Source organism: Indicator indicator, chromosome 36 (assembly GCF_027791375.1).
Source record: "Indicator indicator isolate 239-I01 chromosome 36, UM_Iind_1.1, whole genome shotgun sequence".
NCBI lineage: Eukaryota > Metazoa > Chordata > Aves > Piciformes > Indicatoridae > Indicator > Indicator indicator.
In genome coordinates this window covers 3,101,502-3,112,055 of record NC_072045.1, presented here as the reverse complement: position 1 = coordinate 3,112,055, position 10,554 = coordinate 3,101,502, and the positions used below count along the sequence as shown (strand labels likewise).

Sequence of the window (10,554 nt, the reverse complement as noted above, 5' to 3'; positions counted from 1 at the left end):
CAGCTCTAACAGGTCAGTAAATTGACAATTAGGAACAAAGATGATTTCTCAACTCAGATCAGGTCTTGCCAAGACACAACTGCCCCTGAATCACAGCATTTAAAAAAAGCAGGACAATGAAACACTGCAGCTTCAGCCTGACAGGATTTCCTTAACTAATCCAATTAGAAGCCTTTGTGCTGGTTGAGAAGATTTGCAAACACAGCTTTAGAAAGAATTCAGGAGAATAGATCAGTTAAATGCACATCTGCAACACTGGGGCCAGTTCTGAGCTCCCCAAGCCAAAGGAGACAAGGAACTACTGGAGAGTGTCCAGCAGAGGCTACAAAGATGCTGAGGGGGTTGGGGAAGCCAACAAGAAGAGGCCAACAGCCACCTCACTCCAGCCTCCTTTCAGGGAGCTGTAGAGAGCAATGAGGTCTCCCTCAGCCTCCTTTTCTCCAGGCTGAACACCCCCAGCTCCCTCAGCTGCTCCTCCCCAGCCCAATTCTCCAGACCCTTCCCCAGCTTGGTTGCCCTTCTCTGGGCCTGCTCCAGCCTCTCAACGTCCTTCTTGGAAGGAGGCCCCAAAACTGAACCCTGTACTCACAGTGTGGCCTCACCATGCCCAGAGCAGGGGAGCAATCCCTGCTCTGGTCCTGCTGGTCACACTATTGCTGATTCAAGCCAGGATGCTGGTGGCCTCCTTGGCCACCTGGGCACCCACTAAGTGATATTTAGCTGGCATTTTAGTCTCCCAAGTCAACTTAAAATCCCCTCAAGTATTGATATACCTGTAAAGAATTCAGTCAAGCCACAGCACCTTCTATTCAAGACCATGCTCCTTATCACACTCAGCATTATAAATCCTCCAGAAAGCAGAGGAAAATGTGTTGGTTTGTTTTTTTTTTTTTTTTTCAAACTGAGATAGACCATCATCACCTCATCAAATCATTTTTATCTCCAGTTAACTACAGAGCATGAGGCTGGCCTTGGCCATTCAGACCTGGCAGCTTCTGGGTCAGACAAGCAACAAGCCTGGGTGGGGACAAACCACAGCCCAACCAACACAGATGTGGAGCACACTTCAGGAAGAGCAGATAAGGAAATCTGACCTCGAGTCTGACATATTACTCACAGAGCATCAGGTTCAAAATGCTGATTGTTATCAACCATAGCATTTGATGCCTGGGGCCAAAAACGGACTGAGGAAATCATTGCCTTTATTTCACATTAAAAAGGCTTTGCTAACTATGAGCTCTTCCAGAATCAGGTTGGCATTAACACAGGGAACTCACAAGCAGTTCAAGCTTCTCCTGTTCATCACCCCCACACTTACAGACCAAGAATTGTAATCTCTGTCTATTCCTTTATTTATTTTCATTTCTGTAACATTCTACTGGCAGCCACACAACCCTCACACAGTGCCTGGCATCACCTTCAACCTCTCACTCTCCAAGCACTTACCTCAGAGATTCACAGCATGGGTTGGGTTGGAAGGGACCTTCAAGATCATCCAGCTCCAACCCCCCTGCCATGGGCAGGGACACCTCCCACCAGCCCAGGCTGCTCAAGGCCTCATCCAGCCTGGCCTTCAACACCTCCAGAGAGGGAGCATCCACAACCTCCCCGGGCAACCTATTCCAATTTCTCTCGTGTTCCTAACCCATTCCACAAGGAAATCATCAACCACCATAAAGAAGCACAGATTATAGAACACTTTGGGTTGGAAGGGGCTTTAAAAATCGAGTTCCAACCCTCCTCCATATGCAGGGAAAATGACTGCCCGAGAAGAGCTTTGCAATTGCACCCTGCCATTAACAAGAAAGGAAAAAAAAAAAAGCCAATTAACTTCACCTCTCTGGCACAGGTTATAGCTTTAGGGAAGGCTATAAGTCGTCCACTAAGGCTGTGCAGAAATATTTCCTAATCGGTATAAGCAAAACTTCCCAGGATGTCCCTGGGTGCTGTACCCCAGGCCCGCAGGACGAGGGATCAGCTCCTTCCCCGCTCCAATCTCTGAGAGCGGGAGTCTGGGGACTCACCCTCCCGGGGCGCCTCCGCGCCCACAGCGGATAGGCCGCGCCCAGGTTCCCGGGGCGAGCAGCGGCCCATGCCGTAGTAACGGCCCTGGCCTCCACCAACAGCTTCTCCCTACGCCGCGGCCCCGGTCCCGTTCTCGCCTCCACGGTTGGGCCCAGGCCAGGCCCGCGGCGCGCAGGCCGCATGCCGCGCTGCAGGCCCCGGCGGCAGCGTGACTTCACCGCGCCCACCCTACCTCTTGGGAGGCTGGTCCCCGGCACCGCCAGCCCCGTTAGGTGGTGGCGGAACCACAACCGTCGCCGGAGCCGCTGCCGGTTCCTCCATTTTGACGCCGGCATTTTCCATGGCCGCCGCTACCGCCGCCGTGGCCGCCATTTTCCCAGCGCTGCGCCTTTGTGTGAGCTGAGCCCGCCCCGAGCGCTGCGCGGGGCATGCCGGGACCGCGCCGGGCCGCGCCTGCGCGCTGCGGGGCCGCGCTTCCCGCGCGCAGCGGGCGCTAAAGCCGCGGCCTGAGGGGCCGTGAGGGGTTAGAACCGGCTTGGGGAGCCATGAGGGGTTGCTACCGGCGTGGGAGGTTTTGCTACCGGCTTAGGGAGCTGTGAGGGGTCGGTACCGACGGGAGGGGCTCGAGTCTCCTCTTGATTTGGGCGCACTGAAGGGCACTTACCCAACAAGATCTCCCTCTTCCCTCTCCAACAGCACTAATTTAGCTGTATTAGGGACAGTTAATTTAATGTTTTCCTACCCAGAAAACTGACCCGAAAATGCCTCATAGGGCAGAGCCAGCGGAACCTTTCTATGGGGCCCCGGCGCACCGACGGACCCTTAGCTGTGGGGCAGCGGTGGTGGGGGCAGAGCTCGCTGACAGGCAGTGAAGTTAGCCAATGAGAGTCGAGAATTCGCTCGTCTCACCAATGAGCGGCGGAGGGAGGCGGGGCTATATTCCGGGAAGTGCCTGGCGCTGCGGGGGGCTGTTGGTGTGTGGCAGCGGTGGCTGAGGAAGGTTGCAGCCATGTCGGAGCGGAAAGTGTTGAACGTGAGTTTGCGGGGGTTCCTCAGATGAAGGGGGGGCTGAGGGGGTCCCCAGGTCGGGCTGGGTCTGGGGAGGGGGTTCTGATCGCTGAGGGAGGTCCTCGATCGGTTGGAGAGTCCTGAGGTGGAGAGGGGGCTCTGGACCGTCAGGCTGGGAGGGGGGCGGTTAGGATGGGGATCTGCAACCTCGGGCCACCCAGCAGCACTTGAGAGCGGTGGTGCTTGGGAGGCCCTGGTCGGTTGGAGGGTACTGAGGTAGAAAGGGAACCTGAGACGACCCTCAGGCTAAGAGTGGGGCGCTTGGGTTGGGGATCCCCAGGCTGGGAACACCCAGCAGTGCTTGAGGGGGCTGGTAGGGGCAAGAGGCCCTAAAATCATGCAAGGGTTGGGATGGGCTGGGTCCGAGGGTGGACAGACAGACAGACACCTTCCAGTGCGTGGCTCTGGCAGGGAGTGGTGGATGAGGTTTTTGTGGGGTGCACTGGGCCGTGCTGTGCGGAGCTGGTCCCTTAGGTACAGCAGCTGGGACGCTGCTCACACTGCTCTGAGTGACCTCACAGCCAGCACACAGCCATCCCTGCTCTGTCTCTCTAGAAATACTACCCTCCAGACTTCGACCCAGCTAAGATCCCAAAGCTCAAGCTTCCAAAGGATCGCCAGTATGTGGTGCGGCTCATGGCCCCCTTCAACATGCGGTAAGAGAGGCAGGGGGAGAGGGAAGCTTGCTTGGGAGTTGTCTGTCCTCCACCCACTGCAGGAGAGCAGTCATTAGAGGTGACACAGACCAAAAGAAGAGGGGTGAGGGAGAGGGAAGAGATGCTGAGGGTGATTTTGGGGCTGTTTGAACAGTAGCATCAGGGAATGATAGAAATGAGGAGGGTGGAAGAGACCTTGGAGATCATCCAGTCCAGCTGCTCACCTAGAGCTCACAATGCCACCACTGCTGCTAAGCTGCTACCACTAAGCCACATCCCTCAGCACCACATCCACACAGCTTTTGAACACCTCTGGGGATGGGGACTCCACCACCTCCCTGGGCAGCCTGGGCCAGTGCCTGAGAACCTTTGCTGAGGAGGGATTTTTCCTGATAGCCAACCTGAAGCTCCCTTGGCACAACTTGATGCTGTTTTCTCTCATCCTGTCACTTGCTGCATGTGAGAAGAGACCAACCCCCACCTGGCTCCAGCCTCCTTTCAGGGAGCTGTAAAGAGCAATGAGGTCCCCTCCTCAGCCTCCTCTTCTCCAGACTAAACCACCCCATTCCCTGAGGGGGACAGCCACACTCCTACTCCTTCTTGGCCACCTGAGCTTTCAGTAGCTCATCTTCAGCCAGCCATCAATCAACACCCCCAGATCCTTCTCCACCCAGCAGCTCTTCAGCCACTCTGCTCCAAACCTGTAACATTCATGGGATCATTGTGGCCCAAGTGCAGCACTCAACACTGGACCTTGTTGAATCTCCTCCCATTGGCCTCAGCCTGGCCAGATCTCTCTGCAGAGCCCTGCAGCAGAGCCACCCAGAGAAAAGAAGCCTTGATCAGAACCTGGGCTGACAGGGACTGAAAAATCCCTTGGTTTTCTCTTGGTCTGCTTGTTATTATGGACTTGTCCTCCTGCTTTCCCAGCTGCAAGACCTGTGGTGAATACATCTACAAGGGGAAGAAATTCAATGCCCGGAAGGAGACGGTGCAGAACGAGGTGTACCTGGGGCTCCCCATCTTCCGCTTCTACATCAAGTGCACTCGCTGCCTGGCAGAGATCACCTTCAAGGTCAGGCCTCTCCTCCTCTCAGCTCTTCCTCTGCCTCCCTAGGGGAGGTTCTTGCAGTCACTGGGTGCTGAATCCCACGTGGAAAGGCTCTCCCAGCAAGGCCTGAGCCTGGGCCTGTTGCTTTCTGTTGCATCTTCCCTTTCCGTGGGTGTTGGTAGCTCTGAGGGGACTCAGCCCTCCGTGGGCTGGAGCTGGGCAGAAGGGCTGGGGGTGGTTGTCTTGCCCTGTGTGTGTGGCTGTGGAAGTGGCTGGGGCAGAACTGCCCTGGTGCCATGGTTTTGCTGTCTGGTTTCACCCTCAGACAGACCCAGAGAACACAGACTACACCATGGAGCACGGTGCCACTCGCAACTTCCAAGCTGAGAAGCTCTTGGAGGAGGAGGAGAAAAGAATGCAGAAGGAGAGGGAAGAGGAAGAGCTCAACAATCCCATGAAGGTATGAGATATGATCTTCTCTTCCCCCTCTACTCTTGCCTTAGAGAGATCACATCTGGAGTACTGTGTCCACTTCTGGGCTCCCCAGTTCAAGAGGGACAGGAAAATACTGGAGAGAGTCCACTGAAGGCTGCAAAGATGGAGTCAGACTCTTGTCAGCGGTGCCCAGGGACAGGACAAGGGCCAAGGGGCACAAACTGGACCCCAGGAGGTTCCATCTGACCAGGAGGAGAAACTTATTTGGTGTGAGGCTGCTGGAGGCCTGCAGCAGGCTGCCCAGAGAGGTTGTGGAGTCTCCTTCTGTGGAGAACTTCCAACCCCCCCTGGCAAGCTGCTGTGGGTGCCCTGCTGGAGCAGGAGGGGTTGGAGTGGCTGAGCTCCAGAGGTCCCTTCCAACCATTCTAGCTTCTGTGATTCTCTGCAGAGAGCAAACTCCTCTGCTGCCCTGGCACCAGGTGGCTTTGTAGTCATCCATTTAGTTCTGCAGGCTCCCAAGGTGTTGCTGTGCTCAAGGCAGGCAGCAGACAACTCTCTGCTCCCAGGAGGTTTCCTCCTGTGCTGCATCTTGTGACAGGCTGCATCTTGCCCCAGTTTTTCCTGTCCTGTTAATCCCCCAAAATGGTGATGATGATGATGATCCTCTTAGTGCTTCCTGCCCTGTACTGCATGGGGAGCTGGTGCTGGGGGTGGCTGGCAAGTTCTGCTACCTCACATAAGCCCAACTTAACCTCTGGTCACCCAGGTGCTGGAGAACAGAACTAAGGACTCCAAGCTGGAGATGGAGGTTCTGGAGAACCTGCAGGAGCTGAAGGAACTCAACCAGCGCCAGGCAAATGTGGACTTTGAGGCCATGCTGAAGCAGTACAAGGAGTATGAGGAGGAGCAGAAGCGCAAGGAGCAAGAGGAGGATGAGGAAGAGTTGAGGTGAGCAGCTTGGAAGGGTTCCTGGGGGGGTGACAGCAGCCATGGTGGATGTGACCAGGCTGGGCTGCATCTCACCTGCTCCTCAGCACCCCAGGAGTGTCCTGCCCGAGGGGCCTGAGGTCAGGGGAGCTGTGTGGGTGGGAAGTGACCTTAAGCAGGCTCTGAGGACAGTTTGTCATGAGACAGTGCTCAAGGAGGTGGAGTTGGAGGGCATTTGAGTACCACTGGCCCAGCTGAGAAGTGTCCTCCTGTGGAGAGAGAGCTCCTGCAGCTTGCTGAGGCTGCAGCCCTCAGCCTCTGAGCACTGCCTGCCCATGGCAGGGGGGCTGGAACTAGATGATCCTGGAGGTTCTTTCCAACCCTAACAATTCCATGATTCTATGAGCTCTTCTAAGAGCACCTGAGAAGCTGGATCCTGCTGACAGCAGACAGCACAGGGTGGTGCCCAGGCAGCCCTGCTGTCTGTGGTGGTGGCAGAGGCCACCTCTAACCTCTGTGTGTTGCCTCTCCTGCCAGAGCCATGCTGGAGCAGGCCCAGAACAGGAGGCTGCTGGTGGACTCTGACTCTGATGAGGAGCCTGCAAAGTCACACCTGAAGCCTGTGGCCAAAACTAAACCTACAGACATCTTGCAGGAGGTGAGTGAGGAGGGCAGGGGCTGCCCACAGCCTGCTGGAGTCTCCAGGCTGAGATTCTCTGCAGGGGTGGAGAGCAGCTCCCCTTGGCTGCTTCCAGGAGCCCCCCTGGTGTCTCTTGCTCTGTGTGCTGCTGGTTTTTCCCCTCCTCCTTCTCCCCTCCAAAGCCAGAGCACCCTCACACCTCCTGCTCTCCTCTGCAGGAGCCTCAGCCCCAGAGTAAGAAGCTGAAGACTGAGAGCTGGGAGCGCAGTGTGGGCAAACTGAGCAGCAAGGCCCAGCTGGCAGGGCTGGTGGCAGTGAAGAAGCCAAAGCCAGGCCCTGCCCTGCCTAATGGCACAGAGAGCCAAAGCACCACAGCCAGCACTGGTAAGTGCCCCTCTGGGGAGGGGGTGGCCCAGGGTGGGCCATGGGGAGGGGACTGGCAGCACCCAAGTGGTGTTTGGCTCTGTCTCAGAGCCTCTCAGGTCCTGCTGTTTGTTGTCAGGCCCTGGAGGAGCAGGGAGTTGTCCCTGTGTCCAGGAGATGTGCTGATGGAGATCTTCCTTCTTGGCCCTTGGTGGAAAGCCCAGGCCTTGGGGACAGTGTCAGGGCCACCCTTGCTGCTTCCTCCTCCTGTTGCCACAGGGCAGAAGCAGGAGGCTGCAGCTGAGGAGCACAGGGGCTCCTTGTCCACCTGCTTTCACCCTGGGTGGAAATGCAGGCTGGGAGGGGAGGTTCTGCTGGAGGTCAGGCTCTGGGAGCCTCAGCTCCAGCTGTGGGCAGGGTTGTGTGTCCACAGCAGGGTTTGCTGGCAGTGGGGAGGGCTCCTAACTGGTGCTGTCTGCTCTCTTCAGGCTCCTTCCCCACAGGCACCACCACCTCCTCCTCCCTGGGCTTGCTGGGGGCATATTCAGACAGTGAGGACAGCAGCAGTGAGTGAGGAGCCACCAAGCCAGCCCAGAGCTTGGAGCACAGGACTGTCCCCAGTCCCAGCTGGCAGCAGATGCTCTCCAGAGCCCCACAGGGAGCTGGCATCAAAGCCATCAGGGTTTCCAGACCATCTGGAGCCCTTCATCTTCACCTGCCCAGCCTGGGGGAGTGCAGCCATCCTCCAGCAGCTGAAGCACCACCAGCAGACAGAAGCCTGATAGCTCCTCACAGGACCTTAGATCACTGCTGCCTTGCAGCTGGTGGAAGGTTCTGACACTGTCCTAGGCTGGCTGTGCCCAGAGCCAGCTTCCAGCCAGTCCCAGCCCTGCACCTGGAATGTGGTTGGAACTACTGGGCCTGGCCAGGACTGTGGAGTTTCTCCATTCTGCCCTCAATCCCACACTGGTTGTGACTGGTTTGGGACATCCTGACCCTCCCACAGCAAGAAAGGCACTTCAGGGCCTTCCTTCCCTCCCACCCTCTGGCCCTGGAGGGAGGAGGATGAAGGCAGGAGCTCAGCACCCCTCTTCATGCCATGGTGGGACCTACCACCCCCTCTTCCCTGGTGTCTCCTGCCCCTGCTGTGGGGCTCACATCCCACCTGTGTGGGTTCCATCACCACTTCCCTGGCCCTGGGTGTCCAATGCCCCCTCTGGGGGGCTCAGATCCCACTTCTCTGGGGTGCCCACAGACTGGGGGCCTCTGGCCACATGCTGTGGGCCTGGCATTGTCCTTACTGTCATGCCAGCAGCCTCCACCCCCTGCCCAGGTCCTGCTGTGGCCCAGCAGCTTGGTGCCCAACCCTTCCCTGCTGCTGGATGGGTGCTGGGGTTTGCTCAGCTCCCCAGCAGCCACCACCCAGTAATAAATTGGATGTCTCAGAGCCAATTGCCTCTTCCTTCTCCAGAGCTGTCCCTTGATGGCCTTGGAGGTCTTTCCCAACCCAAACAATTCCATGACTCCAAGGCTGTCCTGTGTCCATCCCCTTGTACACCCAACTGCTCCTGACCACCTCCCCCTCTCCCTCTTTACCTGACCTCCTCCTCTCCCCTTCAACACCTCTGCTCCCCCAGGGCCACTGCAGCTCTTTCCTGCTCCTAAGCTCTGCCTCTCATCTCCTCCTTTCCCCCTCAGATCCACTCTGCTGCTCTCCTCAGCAGGGACACTGCAGCAGGCAGCCAGTCCCTAATCTGGGCCACATCTGGAAGCCATCCCTGGCACTCAGCTCTCCTCTCTCAGGCTCTGGTGTCCCTGAGTGGAGCTGCCAGCAGGAGGGGGCAGAGCAGCCCTGTGGTGTTTGCTGCCTTGTCCCCTGCCTGACCTTGCCCTGGGCTCTTGCAGCATGACAAAGGCGACAAGGCAGGCAGCGACCTGCCTCAGTCAGCACTTCTGTCAGAGGAGGGCACCTCTGCTCCAGGCTCCTCCAGTCAGATGCTGTCGGTTCTGTGTCCTTGCAGAGACCTGCAGTAAGGCCAGCAGGAGACCTGGGCTCTGGGGGACAGCTCCCTTCTGCTGGCAAGGCCCTGCCCCCTCTGCTGCCAGGACGTGGGAGTCTGACCTCCTTGTGCTGTCCTCTGCAGCCTCCTGGGGTTGGAGCAGTTCTCATCCCCCTCTGCTCTGCCTTAAGGAGTCCACAGCTGCAGTACTGAGGCCACTTCTGGGCTCCCCAGTTCAGGAGAGGCAGGGAAGTGCTGGAGAGAGTCCAGCAGAGGCTGCAGAGCTGCTGTGGGGCCTGGAGCAGCTCTGTGAGGAGCAAAGGCTGAGAGCCCTGGGGCTGAGAGCCTGCAGGAGAGCAGCCCCAGAGGGGAGCTGAGCAATGCTCAGCAAGAGCTAAAGGAGCTGTGGGGGGCAAGAGGCTGGGGCCAGACTCTGCTCAGTGGTGCCAAGGGACAGGACAAAGGGCAATGGGCACAAACTGGCACCCAGGAGGTTCCATCTGAGCAGGAGGAGAAAATTCTTTGTTGTGAGGGTGCTGGAGGCCTGCAGCAGCTGCCCAGAGAGGTTGTGGAGTGTCCTCCTCTGCAGAGCTTCCAACCCCCCCTGGGCATTGTGCCCCTGGGCAAGCTGCTGGGGGTGCCCTGCTGGAGCAGGGGGGTTTGGACTGGCTGAGCTCCAGAGGACCCTTCCCACCCCAGCATGCTGAGGTTTGGGATTCTGGGAAGTGTTTTCCTGAGCCATGTCCTTTGCCAACCAATCTTGTTCACCCCAGAGCAGTCTGAGCTTTCTCCCTAGCACCAAGAAATGCTGAGGCAGCTGAATGCAAGCTCACACCCAGGGCTTGTTCTGGAGCTCTGACATTGCTGAAAGCAGCATTCAGCTTCCACCAGCACCAGACCTGATGCTGAGCCCTGGTCAGAATGGATCCCTGTCACTCAGGAACAGCTCCTGATCTTCTGTGCTACTCAGGTGATGAGAGCTGCTAGGGAGCAGCCGACAGGGAGCCTGGGTCCCCACTGCTGCTCCTCAGCAGCAGCTGTAGGAGAGGTGTTGGGAGGCTGTTTCTTAGAAAAAAAAAACCCTGGGCTGAGTGAGGAGAGGAGGAAAGGTGAGATAGTGGTAAAAGAGAACATTTCAGGCTTCCAGTGCTTAAAGGGGAAGAGAAGAAAGCTGGGGACAGACTTCTGAGCAGGGCCTGTCGGGACAGGGCCAGGGGAGGTGGTTTGAAACCCAAAGAGAGATTAAGCCTAGAGAGAAGGGAGAAATGTTTGCTGCTGAGGGTGGGGAGAGCCTGGCCCAGGCTGCCCAGAGAGCTGGGAGCTGCCCCATCCTTGGCACCACTGCAGGTTGTTTGGGGCTGTGAGCAACCTGCCCTGGCTGGGGCTGTC

The 10,554-nt window shown here is 57.5% G+C and overlaps 1 protein-coding gene across 1 annotated transcript; it reads left to right on the top strand.

The window, feature by feature from the left end:
* Positions 1–3,034: 3,034 nt before the first annotated feature.
* On the top strand, positions 3,035–7,739 carry YJU2 (YJU2 splicing factor homolog). Its single transcript, XM_054396271.1, has 8 exons — positions 3,035–3,058; positions 3,649–3,749; positions 4,680–4,824; positions 5,126–5,260; positions 6,002–6,183; positions 6,700–6,820; positions 7,021–7,186; positions 7,654–7,739. The coding sequence occupies exons 1-8, from the start codon at positions 3,035–3,037 to the stop codon at positions 7,737–7,739; spliced, it is 960 nt and encodes a 319-aa protein (XP_054252246.1).
* The last annotated feature ends 2,815 nt before the right edge of the window (positions 7,740–10,554 follow it).